The sequence below is a fragment of the Numida meleagris genome, chromosome 2 (assembly GCF_002078875.1).
Source record: "Numida meleagris isolate 19003 breed g44 Domestic line chromosome 2, NumMel1.0, whole genome shotgun sequence".
NCBI lineage: Eukaryota > Metazoa > Chordata > Aves > Galliformes > Numididae > Numida > Numida meleagris.
In genome coordinates this window covers 48,096,909-48,123,982 of record NC_034410.1, presented here as the reverse complement: position 1 = coordinate 48,123,982, position 27,074 = coordinate 48,096,909, and the positions used below count along the sequence as shown (strand labels likewise).

At 38.9% G+C, this 27,074-nt stretch overlaps 2 protein-coding genes across 18 annotated transcripts in view; one reads left to right on the top strand and one right to left on the bottom strand.

The window, feature by feature from the left end:
- NT5C3A (5'-nucleotidase, cytosolic IIIA) lies at window positions 356-24,454 on the bottom strand. 7 transcript variants are annotated; one of them, XM_021385821.1, is made up of 11 exons: window positions 23,993-24,016; window positions 12,629-12,735; window positions 10,132-10,180; window positions 6,166-6,264; window positions 5,684-5,753; window positions 4,947-4,993; window positions 4,501-4,586; window positions 4,159-4,248; window positions 2,974-3,136; window positions 2,335-2,535; window positions 356-1,760 (listed from the first exon to the last, which is right to left on the bottom strand). In XM_021385821.1, exons 4-11 carry the CDS (start codon window positions 6,262-6,264, stop codon window positions 1,659-1,661), a joined length of 858 nt encoding a protein of 285 aa, XP_021241496.1. In that variant the 5' UTR covers window positions 10,132-10,180; window positions 12,629-12,735; window positions 23,993-24,016; the 3' UTR covers window positions 356-1,658. The 7 variants fall into 7 exon arrangements, with proteins under 7 accessions (XP_021241496.1, XP_021241495.1, XP_021241493.1 ...); XM_021385820.1 differs by lacking the exon at window positions 23,993-24,016 and adding an exon at window positions 13,094-13,124; XM_021385818.1 differs by lacking the exon at window positions 10,132-10,180 and having other exon boundaries at window positions 23,993-24,125.
- Window positions 24,471-27,074, top strand: part of BBS9 (Bardet-Biedl syndrome 9) — a 295,333-nt gene continuing 292,729 nt past the window's right edge. For all 11 annotated transcript variants that reach the window (XR_002434891.1, XR_002434892.1, XM_021385807.1 and 8 more), the window contains exons 1-2: window positions 24,471-24,625; window positions 25,787-25,901. Coding sequence is in view for 9 of the 11 variants with exons in the window: in XM_021385807.1 (XP_021241482.1) it covers window positions 25,796-25,901 (106 nt within the window). In the remaining 2 variants the exon portion in view is untranslated. The remainder of the gene's footprint in view (window positions 24,626-25,786; window positions 25,902-27,074) is intronic.

Genomic DNA, 27,074 nt, shown 5'->3' with positions numbered 1-27,074 from the left:
TTATGAAAGGATGCTCACACTATGTTAGACTGCGTACCAAGACTTTGCCACACATTCTAAGTAGAGGGATAATTTAATTTCAATTTACTGCAGAGGATGCAGAGTTGGAGTAAGCAAACAACACCATTTTGGCTTGGAAAAGTTCAAGCAGGAGTGGTAACAGATACAAGTCTGCTGACTTGGGGAAAAGGAATGGTTGGTGCTACTTAGCATTTAGGCTGAACAGGAAAGAGGCTTTTTTTTTTTTTTTTTTTTGAGGTATTACTTGCTAGTGGGAGAGAATACAGATCTAGGCTCTCCCCTAGTTTTATTTCAGTTCCTCAGGGAATGAAAAGGAATGGCACCACTCGTGCTGTGTGGGCGAGCTGTATGATTGCCTCTATTTTATTAATCAGTACAACTAGTACAGCTGAGACCTCTTAGGACCAAGGCCTCACCACTCCCTTTAGCTTCTACTGCACTGATCAGAGCAAGCTTCTAAAGCTGTGGCTACGTTAAGCTGTATCACCCTGTATGCAGTGCTGAGAGGTACTGCAACGTGTTCAATACAGAAGAAATACTTCCTCAAGATTCAGTAGATGTTTAAACAGATTTTGATAATAAGAGCTAGATGCTATACTGACACTTGTGCTTCAAATTTGCAGAGTAGAACTTTAACCTAGGGCCTGGAGAGGTTCCTTAGCTGTTTCAGATATGCAGAGCTTCTAGCAAGAAAATCTGATTTTGCATGATTGCTAAATCAGCTTTTAAAATCCAGGATTAAGATCTAGCTTTGCTTTGATTTGATTTGCTGTCAGAGCAGCTCATTGAGAATTCTAAGAGAAAGTACTTCAGACAAGCTCTGCTAGCTTTGACATGAAGCAGCTGGCTGGAATTAAGAGCAGTACAGAAAACAGGATCTGAAAAGGGGCTGCTGGATGCTGTTAGCTTGTGAACCACCTGTTGGTACAAGGTTGAGAAACTTCAGCTCGGGTGTACTGACTTAAAACAGTACGACTTTCCCACTCCATGCAGATTAAAGAAACATAAGGATACAGAATATTTCTTAATGATACAGAAATCTATTAATAGGGAACACTTTGCTTGAATTGGGTGAATGAAGTATTTTTACTGAAGAAAAAATATGTTTGAAAAACCTCTGTGACAGTCTGTAGCATATGAGTGGTATCTTTCAAAGCACAGCTGGGATTGAAATCTCTTCTTTTCCTAATACTGCATTGGAGTCAGTTTTCTTCCCAGATTTTGGATGACACTTTAAAAGAAGCAAAGGCAAAACAAACCTGTGTACACTGCTTATTCAGAGAATGTTTGCATCTTCAGTTTTACACAATAGCCACATTTACTAAAATGCAGTTTAAAATGCCTGATTAAAAGACAGTGAACCACAGTACCCAGTCAGAAGCAGTTGATCACCTCTATAAATCCAATTTAAATCTAGTTTTAATAGGAGTGTGAGACAATAAAGAACAGCATAACAGCAGTAAAAGGAGTTTCTAGTTGACAACGGGTACCATATACACTTCAAAATACCAAAATGAGGATAAAAGTTTTAAATTAAACAGTTCTGTCAATGAGTAATAGATACAGTTAAGATTGCACTTGTGTGCTCTTCTATTCAGTTGCCTTCTGGAAGGAATGCAGTGGCTTGAGACTGCAATTTACAGGATTTTCTGTAGGATGGAGTTGGCAACTTCCAGGGATTCATCTTTCACCAAAACAATATCGTAAGAGTCCATGTATTTTTCCAAAAGTTCATCTACCTAATTGTAGAAGGGATAAAGAGAGAGACCCACTTAGTTTTAGAATATAAACACATATAGGTCCTTAAAATATTGTCATTTTTTTCCATCAAATTCAGAGAATGAGCCATGCAAATTGTATGTCACTCCTATGAGGGAATTCCACAGGATGACAAAGAAGGGGAAAAGTGACATTAATTGTGTTCACATTCCAGGATACACCCTACATTTATTCCAGATTCTCATACGCGCAGATACTGAGGGGAAAAAAAAAAAAAAAACAAAACCCTCCTTTCTCAGTTTCCCTAAAGGTAGAGAGAAATAGAAAACTGAAGTTTTCTCTCATGAATGCAAATGGACGTGTATTGTAAATTGCTAATGGTTCTGTGTTCACAAAGGGGGGAAAAAAGTCATGTCAATCCAGTATTGGAAGGTGCGACTTGGGGGGAACTAGAAGTAAGAAATGCACAAAACCTGTGGAGATTTCCAAACAAGTATGGGCCAAATACTTGTTCTCGCATTTTATGATTATAATTAACCTGTTGCTGGTTCACAAATATTTAATTCTAAGTTACAAGGATCTAAGGCTACTTACTTTATCATTGAGATAACCAATCTTAAGAATGTGCTCAACGTTTGCTACTCCATCTGCCATACTCAAGTCTCCCTGGGAATCACCCAGCAGTATGATATTACTGTTGTCTTTCAGTTGTTTAAAATACTCTGTATTCTTCAAGGCACCATCATGTTTGTTGTAAACATGAATCAATTCTCCTTTAAATCCTTTTAATATTCCCTATTAAGAAAACACAAGTTACTTCTAGCATTATATAGACAAAATGTAATATAGAATGAAGTAGCTATTAATCTATAAATATACTTTTAACTATTTAATCTCTAATTATGAACAAGATAAATAGCTGTTAAATAACTGAATGACTGTCACTGTTACGACTAGGGAGGCAGTGATCTTCCCTGCCTAGAGGAGTAGTATTGGTATACTGGGCTGAATATGAGGCTGTCTTTATGGGAAATGAATTACATCTTAGTCACATCACTTAAGCAGCATTTGAACTATTATCCTCTGCTTGATTTTGTGCTTGGGAGAGTGTTGAATATGCAATGCTAACTTTGTATACAGCAGGGCAGATGGCTACATCTGATGGATTAAAATGTTCATCCTGTAGTATATATAAATAGTGACTAAATCCCACAAGTAATCACATATACATACATTTTCATCAAAATCCATGAAATTGGAAACAACTTTGACATTAGAATGGTAGACTCCAGCCTGGTGGATAACTTCCTCAAGAATGTCTCCAATCCCAGCAGAAAATATGAACACAGGAATATTATGTTCACTGAGCTTATCAAAGAAGTTCTCGTATCCTTCCCTGCAACACAGGTTGTAAATCTAAGCCAAATCTCAATTAAAAAAAAAAAAAAAAAAAAAGGCAAGAAACATCAGAGTTTTCTGAAAACATTTACATCATCTTTGGAAAAGAAAATTAATCTTCACTGAGCATTTCACTTCCTCCTTTGCCTCAACTCTTCAGGTTGGTAGGAACTACTAGCTAGTCTGACAACACTCTTGTCACTCTTTTCTGAAAGGTTTTTAGTTTTCAGTACCCAGATCGTAGCTATGTACAGCGTTCCAGGAACAAGATAATATTTCTATATGCTTCTCTGCACTGACACTGAATGGTAGAATTTTACTTTATTATCATGAAAGTCTTGGAGGAAGTTTTAGCCTGTGAATGAAGATTCAACCAACACAGACTTAGGCTTTCTTATAGAGAAGAGAGAGACAATTTCACAAGTTGAGTTGAGTTATTTTAACCTATTATATAAGTTTTAACATCCTGTTTCACTATTCCAAAATTCACACAGTTTTGGAGTATTTTAAAACAGATGGGAGCTAAAGCACATAGCACGTTTCAAGCAAGGATTTTGCTGGCTTTTAAGCTTGCCTTTAGCCACAGAAGAGCAATATTTAATACAACCTGGCAGCATGTTCCTCAAGTCACTGCATTTTTATCTCAGATGAAAGTATTGGAGGGAATGTTTTTATAGGAATAAAGATGCACTCTATATTCTTCTTAAAAAAAACCCGAAAAACAAAACAAAAAAAACACACCAGTGCAATTTTAAGAGGATGAAAGTCTGCAGAAATGAATTTTACTAGAGACAGCACACTCAAACCCCCAAAAAGTAGTTTCTGGTCTCTGGTTTATACAGTGTGATCATCACAGGCCTTTATCTACAGAATATCAATAAAAGGTGGCATGAAGAGCTCTCTGTATTTCAAGAATAAGATGGCATATTCTCAGGAATCTTTTTCCCCCCAACAGAACACACAGTAAAAACCTACAGAAATTGTTTCAAAAGAGAATTATTCAAATCAAAAGAAACTTACTTTAGCATAACATCAGATTCCCTCACAACTTCTGCAAACTTATCCTTTTGTAAGCCTTGTTCAATGAGTAGTGCATGAGATTTATTGTACCTAGAATATAGACAAAAAATAGGTTGGGCAACTTACCCATCATTAACAAAAGCACCCTGTGTTTTTAATTTTTGTTAATTCATATTAACAGTAAAACAAGAACAGTAATGTAACACTCAGGAGATTAATTCAGTTAAAGCATTAAAGCTAACTACCGCCATTAATTTGATTTTAAAAACTTACTTATTTTTAAATCTGATTTATTATTAAATCCAATTTTAATACAATATAAATATGGGAGATATCTCTTACCATTCTACCATATACGGATATTTTTCTTCAATAGTGAGGGCTGGGTCAATTTCAATAGCATAATAGGTTTCTTTCAGCTGCAATAACTGAAGGAAAATAAAACATATGTTTAATGTATCTTTATAAAATAACACTTGGTATTTAGTCTAACCATTCAAAACAGCTTTTAAAATTCTAGTTACGTTATTTAAATAAAATGGAATTTTAAATACTCTTTGTACGCATCAAAAGTCAGAACTGGATGCTGTTAAACTATATGGTAGCATCAAGGATAGAAGTATTTCTGTTCACTTGTGTTAGTGACTGGATGCTTTACTGTCAGTCAGAAGGCTCTCAGAGCTTCAACGATTTGAAAGTATCCCATCTCATAGTGCTGACACAGTACAGCCAGGGATAAAGCCAGTTGTCTGTACAACAAACAAGCAGCTAGTATGTTGTCTGTTTACCTTTTTCCGGCATTCCTCCGTGATAAGCTTAGAGTTATCAATGATGTCTGGAGAGGTGGAAAAAAAGTGTTAAACAAGACATTATGTTTCATTCACTTCACTATACAACATGTAAATGGCACAGAAGACAATGTTTGATGACGTACCATCGTGTTTCCTCAGAGCTTTTCTTGCCATCAACCAATAAAAGGCACATTTTTCTTCATAAGCATGGTGATACTACTATCCTTCCCCTCATATTAGAAGGTCAATGACAAGCCTCTTATTTCTTGAGATTTAAGTGTTTCTGAAATAATTATCACGCAACCTATGTTTTAAGATCCCTACTTCATTATTAAATTGATTATTTTCATTTGTTCTAGAAGGCTACAGGACAAAAATGTCAAGAATTCCAAGGAGTTTACTATCTGATTCTTGCAGGTGTCAGGACTGTAACAGGCTTTTCCACAACAGAAGTCAACCCTACCATATCTAGTCACCAACTTCTTGTAGTTCAGATCTTAGTTTGTAATTGTGAATGACAACTGAATTTAATTCACACAGATAGTAATTAAAATATATATGCATACAACACATAAACTCTCACTATAATACTTTACTAGGATGCGCAGCCTCAGTAACAAGTCAATATAAAATCTCATGTGTTTAGAAATAATATAGATAGAAAATCAAATTCTAAGAAAAACTGAAAGGAGTGAATGAACCAATCCATATTAAAAAAAAAAAAAAGTACTCACTATGACAAGTTGGACATCTTTTTCCATTGTAGGAAAATCTACTTAATGTCATATCAAAATCTGTAATAATCTATTCAAGGAAAGAAAAAGCAAAACTGTCTTACAACACAGAGGGACAAAATAAAGAATGGATAGAAATTCTGTTGCAGTTGAGTAGCATATTTTTCACAGAAACCTGTTTTACTATAAGATAAGCCAGTACACACCATAATTTTTTTCTAAGAAAATTGTTTTTCTAATTCCTTTTGCTGGAGTACATCCTGAAATTACTAAGCTTGCACGTTTATATCATTTACTTGACTACCATTTGGCTGAATTACAGTTGGCTCAACAAGGCCTATTAAAAGAGTTAACAGATGTCAAGTTTTGGAGACTACCTGAAGGCTGATTTGTTATATATATACACCAGTTTTTTTTGGCACGCAACATCAATCATATGATCGCTTTCATTCTGAACTGATTATACCTTTTACTATTTTTACCTGAAGTTTAGCAGCTCCACCTTTGATGAGGCCACAAATAATCTCTTCTACTCTCCCTGGGTCCTTAATGTGGACAGTCTTCTTCTGAAATTCTGGCATCTGTGAAGAGTAAGAACAAAGACAGAAATACATCTACTGGGGAAACTTAGTAAGTAATACCTGCTATCCATCAGTCTGAAAGCTCTGCAGTTTCACGTGTCGCCATTTCAAACTCAGGACAGGAAGGAAAGTTAAAAATGACAAGAAACAGAAAACTTTCTGCAAGTATTAACTCATGACTGCAGTTTTTGTTTTCACGTGTGTTTTTGTCCCCTTTCCTAATATCAAATTATACAGTAAACTGACCCTTAGAGAAAATAATTGTATTTGTAGGAAAAAGGAGATGTACGGAAACAGGACATAAGGATCACCTTGTGGTTGAATTATGTCACTGAGAGATGGCGCATCTGAAAAGCTAGCTTTCTGTGCAATTATTATTAAGAATCAATAAGGACAAACTGTCAGTCAAATTGTAGTTAAGTTTTGCTTTAGGGAAAAGATGGCATTTTAGTCTCTTAAACTATTGCAAACACATGCATTTGTAATGGAAAATATCCCCCTGTGTCAGGAAAAATGAGCTGAAAGTATTGTTAAATATTATCTACCATTCACTTTGCAAATTGTTACGGCTACATCATTCTCAGCAGATACTTGTCTAACCCATTCCTCAAAACCTCTACCCCTTCATTTTTTCCAAGAAAGTATTTTACTGCTCAACTATCTTTACATTCAGAAAAGCTTGCTTAATCTTTGTCTAAACACTTCTTCCTCTGATTTTAGCTCATTCAACTTGGAGTAAAGTACTCTTATTCACTGGTTCTCACTTGAATACTTCTCCCCTCTTAGTGAACTACAGAAACCTGATTGCTTCAATCTTCTTTTACAGAGCACATTTTTCCACATCTCTGACAATTCTTGATTTTGTTCTGGCTCATTTATTTGAATCATAACATTCTTTAATGCATCTGTATCTCAGTATCATCTTTCTGCTCTGAAATGGCCTCAGCTGAAGGGCTACTTTGGCCTTTCAGATAATACCTTTGCATATACGTTTGATATATTTTGTTTGATATAATATGGTGATAATGACTCAAATACAGTTGGTAATTGCCAAATATTCTTTAATTATGCTTAGCTAGAAACAAGCAGTTGCACAAGCGCAAATTTTACATTTAGTCTTGCTAGACTGTACTGTTTCGTCCACACCAATGCTCCTATCCATCAAATGTAACAAATAATTTTAACCTACCAGACAATTTCTGGACGATATCCATAAAGACAGTAATGAAAACAGAAAATGGAGATCTTTCTAAAACCCTAATTGTGAGTCTTTGACAGTTTTTTAGGTTTTCTACCCACCCCAAAATTTTTACCAGAGTATCTTGCCAATGATTCTCAAGTCATGGCAGGGTATTTGCTACGTCTTTGCTTTATAAGCCTCATAAAGAAAGAAATTGCATTTCTTTTACTCAGTTTGGAAGACGTAGGGTTTTCCTGTTTTTCTGTAGATGTGAGAAATATACAGAAGAAGTCTTTGCCATAGCATAAGTGGTACATTCTAACCCAAGATAGTTGTTCTTTTCTGTGTAGCTGCAGTGTCTTGTTACTTTCATTAACACAGCAAATTCAGAAAAGCTACATCTGGATTAATTTCCCGCTGTCAACTGCATCCCAGATTGGGATTCACCGAGAAAGCTAACAAGCACAAAGCATCTTTGTGAAAGATACCTATGAAAGAATTCCCTCAGCTTTTGAGAAATACATCTGTAAAGCATTTACAGATATTAACTCAGAATTATATGCAGATGTACATCAAGTGATCTAGCTGCATAAAACAAAACATTAGCAACCTGCAACCCTTTAAAGGTGTGCTCCTGTACTTCTTTTGTATTTTACATAGTGCTGGTAAATGAAACCTTACCAGTTATTGGGTTGTATATAGAGACTGTTTCTCTATACTGAAAGATAAAACAATTTGACTGTTTTATAAACCTTTCTCTGTGAACTGACTAATCTAATTCCTTTGACTTTCAGGAAGCAAATTATATATATACATATTCAGATCTGGAATGCAAAAGTTAAACAAAGTGAAATCTAAATGTTCTTTTTTTGTAAGAAGTAGTTCAAATGTTATTTGGTTTACTTAGATACTAAACAACAGACTTCATAATGTACCTGATCTAAACAGACTAGATGTTAGTGGAGATGAAGAAATCAGAGGGAGAGACTGCATGAGAAAAGCTAGATTGCTTGCAAGTGTTTTACTAGCAGGGGCCTTTTGTAAGTTCTTGAAACACCACCCTTAGTAAAGAGTTCGGCAGATTATGTTAAGACATTGCTTAAGACTTTGAGTATGATGAAAGTTTCCTGCTTTGGTGTTGTAAACTTATACTCCTACTCAAGGTCACTTTTTTTGGTTTGCTTATTTCTAATACATTTTTCATTTTTATGTAAGAATTGAAGTCAGTTGAAGAGCAAGTATTTTAATTTAGAGGGGAAAAAAGTCTTCCGCAATGAGTATAACCCATTGAAATTTCACTACAACAGGTATGTTCATAGTCAAACCCAAGTTTTCACTATGGATATAGAATTTGATAAACTCAGTGCCCCAGACAAGTACAGTAAGACAAAATAGCGACTGCCTTGATCACTACTCCCTTGCATTCACATTTGCAACTGAACTTTTAGAGCAATTATTTTACTTGGGCATTATCATATTAGAAGTAAATGAAACTACTTAATAAGTAATCACCAGTTTTCTAACAAACTGCCTTCTCCTCTGTCTTACCCTTCTGCCCAGTCTTGCTGTTGTTCTTTGCTCTGTATTTCCCATTCTTCATAGTTGAAATAGACAAACAGATTCAAATTGGATAGAATTGGTAAGATAGATAAAAGAGCAAAGTGTGAAATAATGCTAATAAGAGAAGTACAGATAATGTGATAAAATTTGTGTTTCTACTGATTGCTCGATAAAGCTCTAGGATTCAACAAAAACTATGCAGAAGGCCCATAATTCTGATGCACCAGTTGACAGGAAAGAACACGTATACTTAAAGGGAGCTTATAAGCAGGATGGAAGTCAAGTTTTTATACAGTTAGATACTGATAGGATAAGGAGGAACGGTTTTAAACTAAAAGAAGGGATATTTGGATTACATGTCAGGAGGAAGTTTTTCACTGACAGCGTGGTGAGGCACTGGCACAGTCTGCCCAGAGAGGCTGTGGATGCTCCATCCCTGGAGGTGTTCAAGGCCAGGTTGGATGGGGCCCTGGGCCATCTGATCTAGTTCCTGATGCAGAGGCTGGCAAACCTGCCTGGGGTAGAGGGGTTGGAACTAGACGATCTTTGAGATCCCTTCCAACCCAAGCCACTCTACGATTCTATATGGAGAAACAACCAAACAAAAATACTCCTGGGCACCTAGCAAAGACAAGAAAGCTTTTAGGAGCGAGGAGCTTCTATGTGCAAGACTAAAACTATATAAGCACAGGAAAAGAAATCCATATTTCTTTGTGATACCTGAAAGTACATCACACGGAAGCACATAAGTGACCCTCTTTATTCTGTCATTTTGTAAAGGTGTGAAAGAATTTTACTTTCATACCAAGGACATCAATACATTACTGAAATAGCTCATTAGAGACAGGTAGCTTTTGAAAATGTGCGTTAAAAGATGATAACTCCCAAAGGTAATTTGTGGCTGGCATGTACACTGGCCACAAACACATTTAAGTTTCTAGTCCCCACGGTTTTTAAGGAGCTTTCAAAGAGAAGCAACAAGGATAAAACTGAAAATGATTATTTTAAGGGTGAGCTTAATTTGATTTATGAAAAGGATAAAAAGATGGGATTATTTTTGATAGCAAGTAACTGGACTAAGGATGTAGGAAATTCTTTTGTAGTTAACAATGTTATTATATTCATACCTTGACGAATGAACAATATTGGACTCACGCAGGTGTGGAAATCCCCGTCCTACAAACCACAGAATGGTCATTTACAACAATGCCAGTTCTGAGCGTAACATATCTATTTAGTACATGAGACATACATCTATGTAGCTGGGTTAAATTAAGACGAAATGTACATACTGTGAAGACCATTTTGAATTCTAGTTTTTTAAAAAAAGTTTCTTACGTACAATTGGACAGCAAGGGTGCAGAGTTGCTTTCATGTTGTATTTGGGCGCTGCTTATATATATCATCTTAGTATTTGAGACAGTGTACACCTAAGCATATGCAGAGCTCAGACTATTAAACAAGAGCTGGTGATAATCACCAAAATGGTATCCTCGGTAAGTAATAACTTACTGTGTACACAGGGTATAACTTCATATTCTGGAATTAAGAATATATTGAACTTTTGAATCCCTCCTGCTACCCAGTAAAATTAAAATAAGTTCCTGTGACTAAAAAGAAATTAAAAAAATACTGTCAATTAGAAGAGTAACTAATAAAAATAAACTTCATGTGAAGACTGTTGTGGGAACCTTATGTAGCTTTACTATCTGTAATTTTCAGTAGGGAAGGTTGAAATGATGAATGACTTGTTATCTTAAACACATAGATGGCTTATTTCACAATAAAATCCAGACAAACAGACTGAAATATTACCTTGTAATAACTAAAAATATGAAAGATTTTCAACATGAGTATGCTAAGCAGTGCTTCAAACAAAGACATATAAAAATACTTTGCCCATTTTTTTTTTCCTAATACCCTTGCAAGAATACACAACTTGGCAGATACAAAGCTTTTTTGTTTTACAAAGACTAATCTAGTATGGATGCATCACAAAAAGCATTGCAACTAAAACACCCTGCATTGCAGGTGTGTAAAATATTAAGGAGACTCTTCCACAATTCTCAGTGAAGGAGTAAGTACTTTAGATGACCACAATGTCATAGAAGTGATAAGAAAATGAATACGAACTGGCCACAACTTTACTGACAGTTTGTGAATTTCAAGTATTATGTGATTTGTTTTTAAAATCCGCTAGTAAACTTGCCTTAGACTAGGCTCCAAACTGATTAACTTATGATACAGAGGACACATAAGAATGGGCTAGCAACGAGAGGGATCCATTAACATTATTTCTGAACATGAAAAATGAAAATTAAAGTGATAAAATGGGTAAGCTTTAATTATTTGTTAATCTTCTAGCCTATGGTGACAACTTCCAGGTAAAATGCTATAAATGATTTTTATTTTGGGAACTGCAAATGCCCAATTCCAAGGTCTGAGACTAGCTATCACATATACTTACTTGCGGACGTGTACCAAAAAAGGCAGGGTATGGCATCAGTGATAGCTGTGAGATCTGATACCCTGGCAAGTTACAGAAAATTGGATCTTGGTGTTCTTGGTGACAGAAGTGTGCTTGGTGAAATTATAAAGAAAAAGGGCACACCCCTTAAGTGATAAATATATCTGATTTTCCATTTTCTCTTCCCCTTTGACATTATTACAGAATGCAAATTTTATCTGCTTACTCTAGAAAACAAAGTTTACAGAAAAAAAGAATATTTAAAAAGCAAGCTAGCATCGCGTAACTTCTGCTATTTGCAATATTTGACATGCAAGAACCCAGACTGGGGTTGGAACAAAAGCCACAGTAAGGGATGTGTGTGTAGCTTTTCCTCCGTCTGTATGTGCTCGTACAGAGCTTCAATGTACTCGAACATAAATCAATGTCTTTATTTCAGACAACTTGAATTCTGGTCTTTGAGTGCAACAGTTTTCTCTCAGCAGCCCCAGCTGCCTTTTAGACACGGACACCAAAAGCTACTACCAGAGAGTGGGCTCTCACTGATCACTCCATTATGTGCAGCTAGGCAAGAGAACTGCACTAGTGACTACGCAGTCCACTAGCATGACCTGAACTCAGGATGATTTTTTTTTTAATTTCTGATTACCCAAACCAAGAACATAATGCAGTTTATGTTCATAAGATGTAAACTCAAATGTGGTAAGAAATCTCCAATAAATATTAACAATGAAGTTTTGCTATTGAAATAGCAAAAGAAATAGTTTTTTTTTGCCAAGAAAATAGTCTTAGAACAACTTTTACAGAGTAGAGAGGCAAATGTTACTATGAACATGGAACAACAGAACACTGAATATCTTCACAGTTGCTTGAAAACATCCTCCAAAGCTACAGATCCCCTGGTTATGTGAAATAACTGTAAGTGGCTTTACTACCTAAGCTATTTTAAGAAGCAGAATATGATGCATACTAAATGTATTTTTTCCTGTTTTGTTCAGTTATTTACATCTTTTTCTGCTTAGCGTGGTCGATTCTGATATTTAGTTTGGTAAAAAAAAAGCAACAAAAAACAACAAAACATAAAACATAAAAATCTGAAAAGTGTTCACAGAAAACATGACAACAGTGTTTTCTCTTGTGCTTTTAAAGGAGAGTACCTGTGCGTTGAGCTTAGGGCACTCCTGATTCTTCTGTCCTTGATTTTGTCCTACTGCAACTGCATAGGTGGCAAGCAGAGTCCAGAGACGCAGGGCTTGCATACAGGCTGCCAACAAAAATCAACCAAATCCTTTTAAGAATTGGTCTGCTATATTACGTGATGTTTGCTATTCCTGCTGTATAGAAATAAAAGCAGACATGCAAGGTACATAGCTAGACTGCCCTGAAAATACCCACGCTTAAGACTACTCTGATACATATTTAGAATAATGTGCAAATTGAGTTATCCTATTCAATAAAAAAACTGGTAAATATACTTATTTCATTCCTAAGCTAACAAATATATGTTTTAGAAATACGATTTGTCACAGTAAACAACTATACACAACGCCTCATCTCTTAACTCTGGCTTAAAAATGCAGGCAGAAGATAGTCAGTCCTGTTGACAAGCCGTGCACACTTACCGGAGGGTTTTGCAGGAGCAGCTGCAGAAGCAAAAGAAAATTCCTCTTGCTTGAGAAACACTAATATAGCAGCGCAAGGTGCAGTTGAGGGCGTTTCCAAATACAGCCTGACTAATCCCCGTGCAAAACCCCAGGGTCCTGTGACGCACGTCAGCACTGCACAGCAGTTTGTTATGCTCAGCAGTGCAGCCCAGCGGCGTACAGATGATCAGCTGGTGCACCAACAACAAAACCTTTGACCTTCACTGAGGGAACAGCTTTCATGGATGCAGCAGGCAAATTTGGACTGCTCCAAGGGAGGAAGGCACTTGTTTCTCAAAGCACAAGTTTGTTACTTTTTAACCGTTTTACAGAATCTTTCAGAGTATTTTAGGATTTCCTGCTGCAGCGCCACAAATTTCTTCCAGCTTCTCGACACGGTGTCACAACTATTTACAAGGCAGCATGCATTTATTTGTGTAGAAACGGCAAACTGATCACTTGAGTAATCTCTCTGCTTTGACTTTAAGTAAGCATGCAGTACTGAAACAGGAAATCAAGGAGGTTTGTTTGTCGGGGCTCCTGAGTGACACGCTGACTCGACATACTTCGAGAAGGCTGTCACTGGGCATACTGCCAGGTCAGAGAATGGAACTAGGTGATATGGAGGATGTATTTTATTTTATTTTTAAGAGGACGAAGGTGGTATTTGCTAATCATGCTCCCACTTTAAAGTTGTGTAAAGGCCTTGAAGTGTCACGTGAAGGTAACTCTACTGTTGTAGCAGCAGCACAAGCTTCCCCATGCTATATTCCAATTCATGCTCAACCTTAGGTTCGTGGTAACTATTTCAGGCTGTCAGGACAACCCACAGACTCAGCAAACCAAACACATTACCAGGATTCTAGAAATACCTTTAGCTACGAAAATTTCCTTTTAAGGAAGATGCGTTGTTTTCCTACATTAAACAAATAAACAAAAAAATAAATAGGCCAATGGACATTTGCTGAATGGTGCAGTGGACCCATACATGCTTTGTGCCCACATTCCAACTGTAAGCCAGTATGTAATCTGTCAGGTTTCCCCAGACTGTGACCTACAGAGAGTACCTCCATTTTTTCAGTTGTACGCTGTAGTTTGATCCAGTGAACCAGTGAAAACTTCAGCTGGTACTAAACACACAACTTTAATCAGCACTTATCCTCTTTGAATTGAATGAGTTCCTTCCAAATGTATGTGTCAAAGACAGCAAAAGAGATGGAAAGATCGGTTCAAAATGTAAGATAGTCCCTCCAAAGACCATATGCAATAAGCCAAACTTAGCTGGCATTGGTATCTGCCAAGTATCATAGCTTTCATTCCATCTATTCATGATACCATTTGTACACTGTTGTAGTACCAAACATGCAGGTAATATTCTCTTTTATAGTATTTGTATATACAGTTCATATGCTATTAGTTAGAGGTACCTCCATAATGTTTGGGAAAGTTATGTATAATGCAGTATCGTAAATAATCATTTGCACAATTAAAAGCTGTAGCTTGTAATAGTGTAGGATTTCTTTTTTTAGATGTAATTTGGAAAGTATCCGTCTTTGAGCTCTTCTATATCTCAAAGTTGACACAGTACTGACATAAGTAAGTCTTGTGAACTTCATAGCTAAGACTTGGACATGGCGGGTGCTGGGGCTGGCCCGCTGATATTTTGGTACCTCAGTGAGAAAATTAATTCTAACGCTATCAAGAATTTAAAGAAAGTTAGCTTGCTGTTTGTTAAAGCGAAAAACAAACAACACACACACACACACGCATTGTATGTATTCCTTTCTCTTTTTTTTTTTTTAATTCACATGAGATTTAATATTGAAGGAAAGAGTTGCAGAAATTAAGTCTAACTTTTACAGGCTAATTTTGAGTATACCAGAGGAATTAGCTTTTTAAATGTACAAATACGGTATCAGCGAAAGTCAGAAAATGATGCAAGCAAAATTTCAGTAAACATTAATACAGCCAACACCTAATTCTGAGAAAACCATCTACACTATCTCTAATATGCTTTCACTTTAATGAAAATACAGTACATGAAACTTCTTATAGACAAAATGAGGGGGACAGTATTTGCAGCTCTAAGAAATCTGCGTCGTGTGCTTTACACAACTGACTACCGGAGAACAAGTGGCTACTACTGACTGTTCTGCTACTGCCAAGTTGAGGCAGCTTGGTGCTTGCTTTACACTATTTAACTTCTGGTAGAGATGAATCAGAATTACTGTTTCTTTTTCAAAGAGAGGGAAACAACATCCAGCATAGTATTTCTACTCTCACAATACTAAAGGTCATTTAAATATATTTTGAGAATCAGAAATGAAAGAGGTATTGCTATTTCAACAGACAGAAAGTTAAAATAGAAGCTTTCTTTGGCTGAAGGCCAAAAGGCCATGTAACTCAACTGCAGAACACTGTAAGCAGAAAAAGACTAAAAGCAAAGAGAGCAACGCTTTAAACATTGGATGATTTGTCAGCAATATACGACTATGAAAAGGTTCTACTTCATCTGGTGGTGTGTTAAGTGAACTTGGTTTGCAGAGATTCAGGATGCTTCCAAAGTACTGAAAGTTTTTAGTCTAAAGCAAAGAAAAACTAGTTCTGCCAGTTTTATCTCTGCCCTACATTCAACCTACTTCCTTGGGAAAAGAAATGAACACAGCACAGATAAGGTATGTAAGCAAATCAGCTGAACTTTTTACTTAAAGTTGAGTACTTCAACTAAACTCAAATCAGTTTGGAAAGATCAAGAAAGAAGTCATATTAAAGTCTTGCCTGTTCTTTAGAATTTACTGCAGAAAATAGAGCTCACTGAATGCTTCTACAGGATGAACTTGAGCTTTTCATGAGCTTACTACCTTTTAGTCTTGACTAGTGAGCCTACTACAACTGAGCAGATTTGAATATACCTACATATATTTAACATATTTCCAAATTTTACTAAAACTCTTGCAGAATCACTTTTAAACATTAAGAAACTTTCTTCTAAGTTTTGCTTTGTTAATAAAGTCTCTCCAGTATGTATTTTCCAAATTAGGAAGCAGGGAAAACAGCACTCAAATATTCAAATTAAGCACAAAAAATACCCCAACAAGAGAAAAAAAAAATGTAATTCAAACATGATTTTTCCTCATGCCCTAGTAAACTGAGTTGATGAGCATCATACTGGTGCCAGCAATTCCTTTTTGTATTTGTAAAAAACAACCATAAGGAAAATAAGATAAGGGTTCAGCTTATTGAAACTGGGCTAAATAAAGCTTTGGAAGGATGTCGTGTGGGAATCATAGACAAACTTGTTTTTCTGGTAGAGGTTTACTGTAAAAAATGCTAGCCATACTTATAGTTGATATGATGCAACACAAAGCACTGTATGTATACGAAAGTGTCTGTATGTGTAACAGTTAACTTGAAAGGAACGTAGATATGTAGGAGGTGGTTTAAACAGAAAGAGCATGAATAGCACTTGCTAGAAAAAAGTGGTCAGAGAGCGATTTTACTCTGGACTGGTAAGGAATATACAAAACGAGAGCAAGAATCTTGCCTTCAGAACAAAAAATCTTAATGCAAATAGCTTTAAGATTCAGCAGGACCGCTGTAGATGAGCGTGTGTTTTGGCTTCTCAACTACCACATTTCAAAAACGGCAAAAATAATGCACACACAGAACACATTTGAAGAGGTCAACAATGTATCCAAGGACATATTTAGCAACCTTATTCAATAGAGATTTTCTAGAACTCATCTGAAAACAACCCTGATTTATGACACAAGAGGTCATCTACAGACTGCCCGTTTATGACTGTATTGAACTACAAAAAGCTATTAGTGCTGTTCTACTCCAGTCACACATGCAACCAAGTGTATGAGGGACAGCTATACTTGCATCTGAAAGTTCAGATGCAATACTGGACTCCCTACCTTAACAGGAATAGAGCAGAAATGGAAAAGGTACCAAGAAGGGTAGTAAGGATGAGTGATGATACAAAAAGCTTCCATACAATGAACAACCGAATATACTAAAATTCTTCAGCCTGGAAAAGAAATGACTAGATGGCACAAGGAAGGTTAATACAGAAAGAGCGTTTGCTGTATCTTTAGAGATCACATAATTACATAAAGCGGTAAGATGTGGAATTCCTTTCTACTGATACTGTAAATATCATAGCCTTAAAAAGGTATCAGATAAAGCAATGAAAAAAGCCCATCTTCAGTTACAGACTCTCTGAAATATAAGCTGCTAGAGGCTGGGGAGTCATTATGGAAAAAAATCGGGACAGTTTGCCCCGTTATTATCTTTCCCTGGGCCACTGCTAAACAGCCAGCATTTGTATCAGGTGAGACATTTCATGGAAGGTAAGTTAACCTCCTCATTTATAACACATGACAGGGAGAATCACTTGCTGTTCATGACAGTTCTTCAGTTTAATTTCAAGTATCTTACTTATTTTCCATTCTTTGTTTTTCCCGTCAGTTTTCCTTCAGAGAACATAGAGACATAAAATTCATCTAGAAAATTAGAATTTTTGAATTTGGGTTTTTCCTTAGTATTGCTGTGGTTACAGGATGGATATTGAACCCTCACTACTTGAAACATCCAATTCCCTTTCTTGTTACACAGAACGTAATGCTTACTGGCAGAATGTTTACACACGAGATTGTTGGTAGAACTAATCCCTCTACAAAATATCTAGTCAAGCAGCATCCAACCCGAAGTACTGATAGTATGTAGGCACTGCTGTATAAATTCTTAATTAGCTATCAGATGTGAAGAAGCTCACCTTGCGTAATTATATAATTTTAATGAGCTGCGCTTTTGTTGTCCAAATGATACATTTGCATGTATACTTTTTATTATGAAATATCCTGCATTATGTCTACGTGCACATACACTGAAAGAACTTAATAACAAGTGCTTGCCTCCCTAGAAGCTTCCCATGTAACACTGTCTAGAACCGAGTTTGCATTAAACCCAAGGCCTGGACTGAAAACAGTTGCTGTTGATTCTCCTCTTATCTGCTTGCAAGAAGAAGGAAAAAAAAAGCTTAGATTCACCGAGCCTAAGAATTCTGTATCTAGATCAAATAAACTCTGACCCTTGAATGGCAGAGTTGCAGGACCCAGTCTGAAAGCCAAGTCAGCAGGACAAAGTTTAAACCACAATATATTACCAGACACTAAAATTCTCACGAAAGAATGCAGTGTTAATACAATACTGCAGTTAAAGTTACATGCTGAGACTAATTATTTTTTAACTGCTACGACCTCTTACAGTACAGATCTTCACTTAAACATCTAAAAAAAAAAAAAAATCACTTAATTCTAAAGATGAAATGCAGCTACCACACACTCATGTTAAAGGTAATAGACAGTATGATGACTCAAGGTGTAATGCATTGTTTTGCGTCTGTGTCCCAGTGCTTCATGGGTGCTTCTGGCTATCCAATCCAGTCAAAAATACAACAGGATGTCTTTTATTTCTTTACCTCTGGATTTGCCCTGTGTGAAGGATACAGGACCTGTTCAAAACACTCTGTATTAGTACTGCCACTACTGTGCTACTACTATACAATGTACTATAATACTACTGCTAATGTGCCAATTTAACTACTACTTTGTACTAAACTCTACCCTTCAGTTTCAAATATAACTTTTCCATGGTGACACAGATAAAAATGAGGCTTCCCGTTAACTGATATATGTTGCAGAGGCAGATGCAACCCCCAGAAAATAACTGTTAATAACTGCTAAGTGAAATATACTTTTAGTCTGACAGCTAAGTTTCCACCAGAGTGAGAGCTTTAAAGGAACAAGGTTAATGGTACATTTCAGTGGTACTCAATCTATCTGAGCATCACAGTGGAGAACCACAAACTCTTATGTAGAAACAAAAGCTCTAATAAATTTGGATTATTTCACTGATCCAATTTACAGAGCGGGCAATTAGTTCCTGGTATAAGAGGGTATGAAGTAAGCTATAGCTAACAAGTGAGGAAAAATTGGAAAGAATAAGTTAGAACCAGGAACCATTCTTGGTAGCAAAACATGGTTTCACGTGGGACAGAATTTTTTTCTTCAGTGTCTGCTAGGATGCTACATTTTGACTTTAGGAGAAAAATAATGTTGACAAAATACTGATGTTTTAGTTGCTGCTGAGCAGTGCTGCACGGAGCCAAGGACACCGCAGTTTCTCAGCTTCTCACACTGTCCTGCCAGCAAGGGGCGTGGGGGGCACAAGGAGCTGGGGTGGGACAGAACTAGCACAGCTGATCTGCACTGACCAAGGGGATATTCCATACCAATATTCCATACCATATGACATCATGTGAGGAAACTACATGAGGGGAGTTGGCAGGGGCTGGGGGGGCAGCTGCTGCTTGGGGACCGGCTGGACACTGGCCAGAGCGTGATGAACAGTTGGGTTGTGCGTTACTTTCTTTTTCCCCTGATTCCTTCCCCCATCCCACTGCGTAGAGGGGGAGCATATGAAAGGCTGTGTGGTGTTTAGCTGCCTGCTGGCTTAAACAACAACACAAAAACAGCACAAGGAGTCTGAAATTCTGTATTCAGGCACTTTGTGAATACTTAGTGTCCAAGTCTGGGCTTTGCCCCACACCACTTAAAAAAAAAACCCAAAACCAAAATAATTCCACCCTAAGTATTTTAAGATTGGCATATATGAAAGCAGAAGCAATATTTCCTTCTACCACTGTTTACATAAATGTTACTCAAAAGTATTTGTATTGTATTTATTGTTTGAGTTTAGTTACTTGGTGCAGTTCTGACTTTTGTGGCATTACTGAACAAAAAGAATACAGTTATTTCTGGATTTAAAGACAGGTGGTGTCTCTTTTGACCTTTGAGCTGCAGTCTTAAGCATATGTCGACTTCTAGAAAAATACTTTTTTAAACATTAAACGTAAGAGTCTCAATACCTGGGGTGGCCAAATTAGGAAAATCTAGTGGACTTTCAAGGAAGGATATATGACTTTTTAAACAGTCAGAAACTTAATCAGTGATAGAGGTGAGCAGTACAACAGCTGCAGGTGCCAAGTTAACGATGGTGCTAGTCAAGGTGCTGCATGATTGACAAGGGACTAAAAAGCTGCCTACAGCAATCGTGGTAAGTTCTCTGATGTTCACAAGCAGCTGATCATTGGTGAGTACCTCTTGGTAAGAGAAAGCAACTGCAACTTGTCAACATGACTGCCGTACGAAGACCTCTATCCAAGGGTCTCACTATAGACCAACTGCTGCACAGCAATTTCACTAGAAGGCTCCCAGAGGAAAAGGTTGTTGTGATATCCTAAGTTTTGTTCTTCACACCTACAACTACAGTATACTTACCAAATTCTTTTGCCCAGACTTGTCTGGCCTTATATCTTTCTGCATGCTATTTAGAAAAGGAGGGTGGGGAAAGTGGTTGTGAGCTATTTCTGCCTCTTGGCTGCAGTCAGCATGTGACGGGAGCAACCAAGTTTCGGTGCTGAACATTTAACAGGCAGCAGACATAGCTGCTGCTCCAGGCCCTGTGCGTGCAGGAGCAGTTCAGCTATACATGTCTGATCGGGAGACAGCAGTGGCCAGGAAATGCCCGGTTGTTGCTGGACAGGGCATCTTAAATGACAAGTTATTTACAAAGAGTGCATATCCACCTGCAGAGAGCCGCTCTGCAACTGACAGGCGGTGCACACTGCAGCCACCTGCTGTTCGGCACTGTCTGCTGCAGCTGCGCTTCCTACAAGTGACTGCTTGAGAATTAAGTACCTTCCGACAAATGCACCAGCCTACAGCAATAAGGTCTGCCAGGCTGCTCCTCTCTCATGCTGTTTTTCCTTAAGCTCTCTCCAAGGCTTACTCTTCACAGGCTTCAGTACACTGGAAAACAGTATGCTTGTACGCATGGATGGAGAGAGGAAAGGGGATTGACAGGTTGAAGGCAATTAACATGAAGTAGAACTAGACAGGACAGAAAAAAAATAGGTAATTTGCCTATGACTGAAATTCATTCAGGTGCCAATAACAGGTAAGAGGCAGACATTCACGTTTCTTGAAGTAAGGCACTTCAAAAGATAACATACTTGGAAACATTTTCCAGACCTGTTGTGATAGACAATTTAAGACAAATGGTGTCATTTTTACCTCTACATGTACATTTAAAATTGCTACTGAATTTCCAGCAACACCCAGGAAATCCCACATGATACATGAGTGTCCATATTCCTTCCATTATGCTTTTTGATTCCAGTTTGCTGAGGCTCAAACTCACCTTTGCCTTTGTAGAGGAAAAGATACCTGCCTGACAGAATTTCACATGTTAGCTATTAAGATTCCTGAAGGATAGTGTCATCAATATACTATGTATTATACACTCCTTCATTTCCTTCTCCACTTGGAGGTCACTGACTCACAGCAGTGTGAAGGTCTGTATCCTTCACTTGTCATTACCTTGGTCACCTGTGAAACAAGAAGCCACTCTTGCCAGTCTCTGCCAAGAAAATAACAATAATAAAGCCTTTGCACACAACCCTATGACAAGTCATGCTCACAGAATACTTTCCTTTACCTCTTAAGAAGGCAGATAAGTAACAGTTACCTCATTTCTTACTGTTTTTACTTATTTCTCTCCTGGTAAATTTGAATCCTGCAAGATTCATGTGTTTCTCTTCCCCTCTCATGAGGTATTAAAAAGGAAACAGATGCCAGAAGCATCTAACAACAGGTGGTTGAAAAGTTTCCTCTAAAATAGGAAACAGCTTTTTAAAGTGATTTTAAATTTGTCATCACTGAAGCTCGATATAGCCTGTTTCACGGAACTTCACATGACTGCCTCAACGTTTACTGATAATACCTCTCTTTGAAAATGGAGCCAAAGTACATTTATAGTGCCTAAGATAAAGTCTTTTAGATGGTCAACAGAAGCAATATGTTCATACTTAAATTCCAAACTTAAACCTTTGCTTCCAACCAAGAAGCAGTATAACCATCCTCAAAGAAAACTCCAACCAAAACAAAAATCTACAAAACTAGAAGAGCAACCCAGGAATTCTAAATTTCATACTTGAGCGCAAAAAACTGGCCTGGCACAGTAACTCATGTATTACAAAAGTATCTTTTAACAAAGCCCACCACACTAACTTACACTACAATACAGACTGGAAAACAGCGCCTTCTCCCCAAAGCTCTAAGGAAGGTCTATCCCCTGATAAAAGTAATATAGATAAAGCATCTTGTAAATGTAAAATGTTGAATCAAATCTGCACTGGTGGATAAAATCATTTCAGGAACTTCTCCAGAATGCAAAATATTCAGGTATAATAAATACTTACACGCATTTTCTCCCTCATTTGACAGACTAAAATCCTTGGCATGACATTTACATAATTTCCTTATGTTGAAGTAAGAGAAATATCGCAGCCTGTTTACATCTGTTCATGGAAAATACTCCTTGAAGAAGAAAGACTTGCAGCTGATGAACTAAAGATGTTAACTGAGGGAGCTGCCAATTTGACTACTAGTTGAAATGACAGCTCTGGCAGTGAGTAGATAGCACTGAGGTACTGTACATAATCAGTAAAAGGTTTTCATATGAGAAAGCTGCCATGCTTCAAGCAAGCTCTGCCTTTCCCTTGTAACTTAAAGTTCTAAACATCCTAAAAGCAGAATTTTCAGAAGTATCTATTTAGGATCACAGATCTGTGTCTGAAAATGTTATGTGAAGTGCTTACCTGAGAGATTCGTTTACCACAAATCAATTTATCATTGACACCGTATTTTTTTTTTAATAGCAAAGTCAAAATCCTTATAACAAAGTTGAAAAGTTAATCTTGCTGGCCAAAACATCATTTAACCATTGCACAGAGTTAATACAAACACACCTTTAAAAACCATTAGGCATTTTTTGAACAACGGTGCAAACACGGTATTGAGGATAGGAGCTGGTGAAAACGATTTGCTCTGTCTTGGGAACGTCTGTATGATCAGGCTCCCATGTTCTGTTAGTCTACTGCCCATATGACTCTAAGTTCTAGTATTATCAGTACTAGAATTTAAAAAGAAAGAGTCATTTGTAGTTAACCACTGTAATTCCACGGAATATTTTCAAATGAGTTTTATAAAATCCAAGCTTTTTTTAGGAAAATAACAACAACACAAAACCCACTATCTAAACTGCCAATCCCTGCTCTGTAGGGGACCTCATGGAAACCAAAAGCAAAACATCCCATCCGGATCTCTGGGCAATGTGACGGATGACTGCAAACACCACTGAAATACTTTTACCAGCAGCAAGCACGAGGGCTGTGATTAAGAATGCGCACTGGAATTCGAATGCGCACCGGAATTCTTCTCTGGGCCCACGTTATCAAACACGGCACTGTGTGACTTCTACCGCTCAATGTCGTGTGCCACAGCCAAGTGAGCACTGGGACGCCTCGCTCTGCATACGCAGTCTCGGTTGTTCTTAGCAAACTCTTTACATCTCTGTGCATAAATCAATCAGCCAATAAAAACACCTGAGCTTTTGGTGAGATCCCGCAGGGAATCAAAGAACAGCCACCGGCCAACACAAAGGGACGTGCTGATTTCTGTTCAGTCCTTCACCACGGTGGCATTGACCGATGAAGGCGAGGTGTGAAGGCTACCGGCGGCACCAGCATATTGCCCGCGCTACGTCCTTCTACACCCAGCTATTGACCAGCGGTCATCTGAATAACGCTCGACGTTGAGACGGCTCAATTTTTGCATAGTACCCGAACGAGCACTGCTTCCCAGTTTCACAGAGGGCCGAGCACGCCCGCTGTTGCCCTTCAGGAGCTACGGGCGGGCTCCGAGCTGCGCCAGACCCGGCGCCCGCCCGAGCCCGGCCTCTCACACGTACCATCTCGATGATCTTCGTCTTCCTGCCCGTCTTCTTCTTCATGGTGAAGATGTACTGGGCCAGCACCACGCCGCCCACCAGGGCGCACACGCTGGCGCTGGCCACCGCCCCCATCTTGGCCACGGCCGCGCGGTCCATGGCAGCACGCCGGCCCCTGCCCGCCCGGCGGGCGCGCACCACGGGACACCACGCGGGGCTCCGCGCGGGGCGCTGCGTGCGGGCGGGACCACGCGCGGGAAAGGAGGAGCCCGGGGGGGAACCGGCTGCCGCAGGGAGGCGCGCCAGAGCACGGAGAGGTTCTTGTGATAGTTGTGGAAAGCGGTAGCACCCACCGGGAGCCGAGGATGCTCCAGAGGAACGCAGGAGAATCTCCTCCATTCCCTCTTACCCCCGTTGCTCCCCCGCGGGCAGAAGTGGGAGAACCCGCCGCGCCGGGCGCACTTCCGGCGGCTTCGAACTACGTTTCCCAGAGCAGCCGCGCCGCCCGTTGTCTCGGCAACGGCGCCTGAGGTGCTGGCGGCGGCGGCGGGGACGGGGCCGTAGCGCTGCTGGCCTCCGCGTCCCGAGCGCCGCCCCCGCCTGTGGCCGGGGGTCCCTCCGCTCGGTACGGCCGCCCGCTCTGCTGCCAGCCTGGTAAGCTCCCGCCGCTTCTCTACGCCCTCGGGGGCTGGGGCTGGGGCTTGGGCGTCCAAGTGCAGAGCTGTGTGAGGGAGAAGGCAAGCGGGTAGGCTGTGTGGGCATGAAGCAGAGCACGTGTTGTCGTGCGGGGTAGGTAGAGTTCCTTCTGAGAGGAAGGAAACTTGTCTCCCCCGGGTTACTCAGGTTTTACTCAGAGAGCGGTGAGGTTCTGGCCCAGGCCGCCCGGAGAGATGCCCGTCCCTGGAGGTGTTCAGGCCAGGCTGGATGGGGCCCTGGGCAGCCTGAGCTGGTGGGTGACAGCCCTGCATGTGGCAGGCGAGTTGGAACTGAATGGTTATTAAGGTCCTTTCCGTTCTAAGCCGTTCTATGATTCTTGATTGTCCCCCACCCGCCCCATGGTACCTGCGTTTTGTACGGTGCGTCACAAAGTGTAACTGTTGAGGTTTGACTTAGCCCTCAAAGCACAGGCGAGGAGCTGTGAGTTTTGAGCTGGGGTAACGTTGCTGTCAGGCAGCCTGCAGAAGGATTTCTCTGCTGTTGCTTAAAATAGCAGCAGGTAAGGAATGGAAAAGCTGATTTGTGCCCCGTCTGACCGACTTCTTTGGGCACGTCACTGGGGCATCTGCAAGGAGATTACTCGGTGGAGGTTTTGCTGCTTTTTATAGCTTCATTTACTTTTCTAAAATAAACTCGCGTGGAAGACCTCCATCAGAATCATAGAATTGTTTCAGTTGGAAGGAACCCTCAGAGGTCATCTGGTCCAACTCACCTGCAATAAACAGGGACAGATGAGAATGAACTTTTTTCCTTTTTCTCCTTGATAAGAGAATATCAGTTCTGTGACTTGAAAAACTTCTAAATTACTTTTTTAATGCTCCTTCCTTTGGCTTTTAACTCTTTAAAAGTTGCAACTTTCTTTTTTTTCTTCATGTTATTCTATCACAATTAGGCTACGAATTCATGACAAGAAACTTTTTTTTAAGTACTCAACCAGAAATGTCTGAGATTAATGTGCATTCAGCTCCCACTAGAGCAGTGTGAAGTTAAGAGATGATATACACATAGTGAAAGTTGTTGTTATTGGAAGAAAGGAGGCTTGTTTGAAGTAATGTGCATGTTAGTGTAGGTTTTAATGACAGTTTGCTTCCATTTCAGTGAAGAAGAATGTCGTTATTTAAAGCTCGAGACTGGTGGTCCACCGTACTTGGGGAGAAGGAAGAATTTGATCAAGGCTGTCTGTGTGTTGCTGATGTCGATAATAGCGGCCAAGGTAAATCTGGAATTAGTTGACTGGTGACTTCTGAGCTACGCAGCTGCAAGTTTGCTGTTACCAAAGCAATGTGTACTGAAAACTTGTTAGCTAGGCTAATTGGCTTGTTAGTTTAAGGTCTGCTATCTTTAATGTGTCTCTGTAGACTTGATAAGATACATTCAGTGTAATTTGTATAACCCAGATTTCTAAACATCTTAATTCTTGCTTGCGTTCAGTAGTAATTTCTCTCTTGTTTTATTTTATCAGTTGTAGATATTTTCTTTAAAGCAGCACACAGAGAGCAACACGAGAAACAGAACATGGAAGCAAACACAGAAATTCATGAAAGGACTTATGGGGAAAAGTTTTTAAAAAAAGAATGAGAGTTACTAAGAATGTGTTTTAAACAAACAAACAGCCTTTTGTGCCTGGAAAATATGAGGACATTGAAATAAGTGACCGAGTAAACCCTGCTGTTCTGTGTAGTCATTAATGATATGAAAGTGAAGTGTGGAGCTGATATGATGTCTCTTTGATGTCTACAGTAGTTTATAATCTTTCTTGTCAGTGAGAGTTCTTGTGTGCAAATGATAAAATATGTGGGAACTTCTAATTCAAGATTGTTTAATTCAAGATCTGTGTTTGCTTACTCTGGGTTCTTGAATTTGATCTCACTGTTGGCAGACTTTTCTTTTTCTTCCCTTTTCAGGGGAATTTGAACAAATTTGAGCTATGTTACTGTTTTGTGTGACCTTTTCCAGAAGGAATTGACTGAAGGTGTTGTGGATTGAAACTTTTCTTTGTGGAAAAAAAATGAAACTGGTACAAAAGCAGGGCTTAAATTGTTTTGTGGAAGAACTCTAGTATTTACTTCTAAGCATTATAGATCATAGAATGTCTTAGGTTGGAAGGGATCTTTTCAGATCCTCTAGTTCCAGCCTTCCCTGGGTGAGGTTGTCACCCACTAGATCAGGCTGCCCAGGGCCCCATCCAACCTGGCTTTTAACACCTCCAGAGATGGGGCATCCGCAACTTCTCTGGGTAATCTGTGCCAGCATCTCAACACCCTGTCAGTGAAAAAATTCCTCCTGACAGCTAATCCAAATATCCCCTCTTTTGGTTTAAAACCGTTCCCCCTTGTCCTATCACTGTTAGACCATGTAAAGAGTTGATCTCTCTCCTGCTTACAAG

Coding starts and splice junctions, on each gene's coding strand:
- NT5C3A (XM_021385816.1), bottom strand. CDS start 24,370: ATGGAGGAGATTCTCCTGCGTTCCTCTGGAGCATCCTCGGCTCCCG. Junction 12,736..24,324: donor TGGAGCATCCTCGGCTCCCG/GTGGGTGCTACC, acceptor TTTTGTTGGCAG/CCTGTATGCAAGCCCTGCGT. Junction 6,265..12,628: donor GCCCTAAGCTCAACGCACAG/GTACTCTCCTTT, acceptor TACTCTTCACAG/ATGCCAGAATTTCAGAAGAA.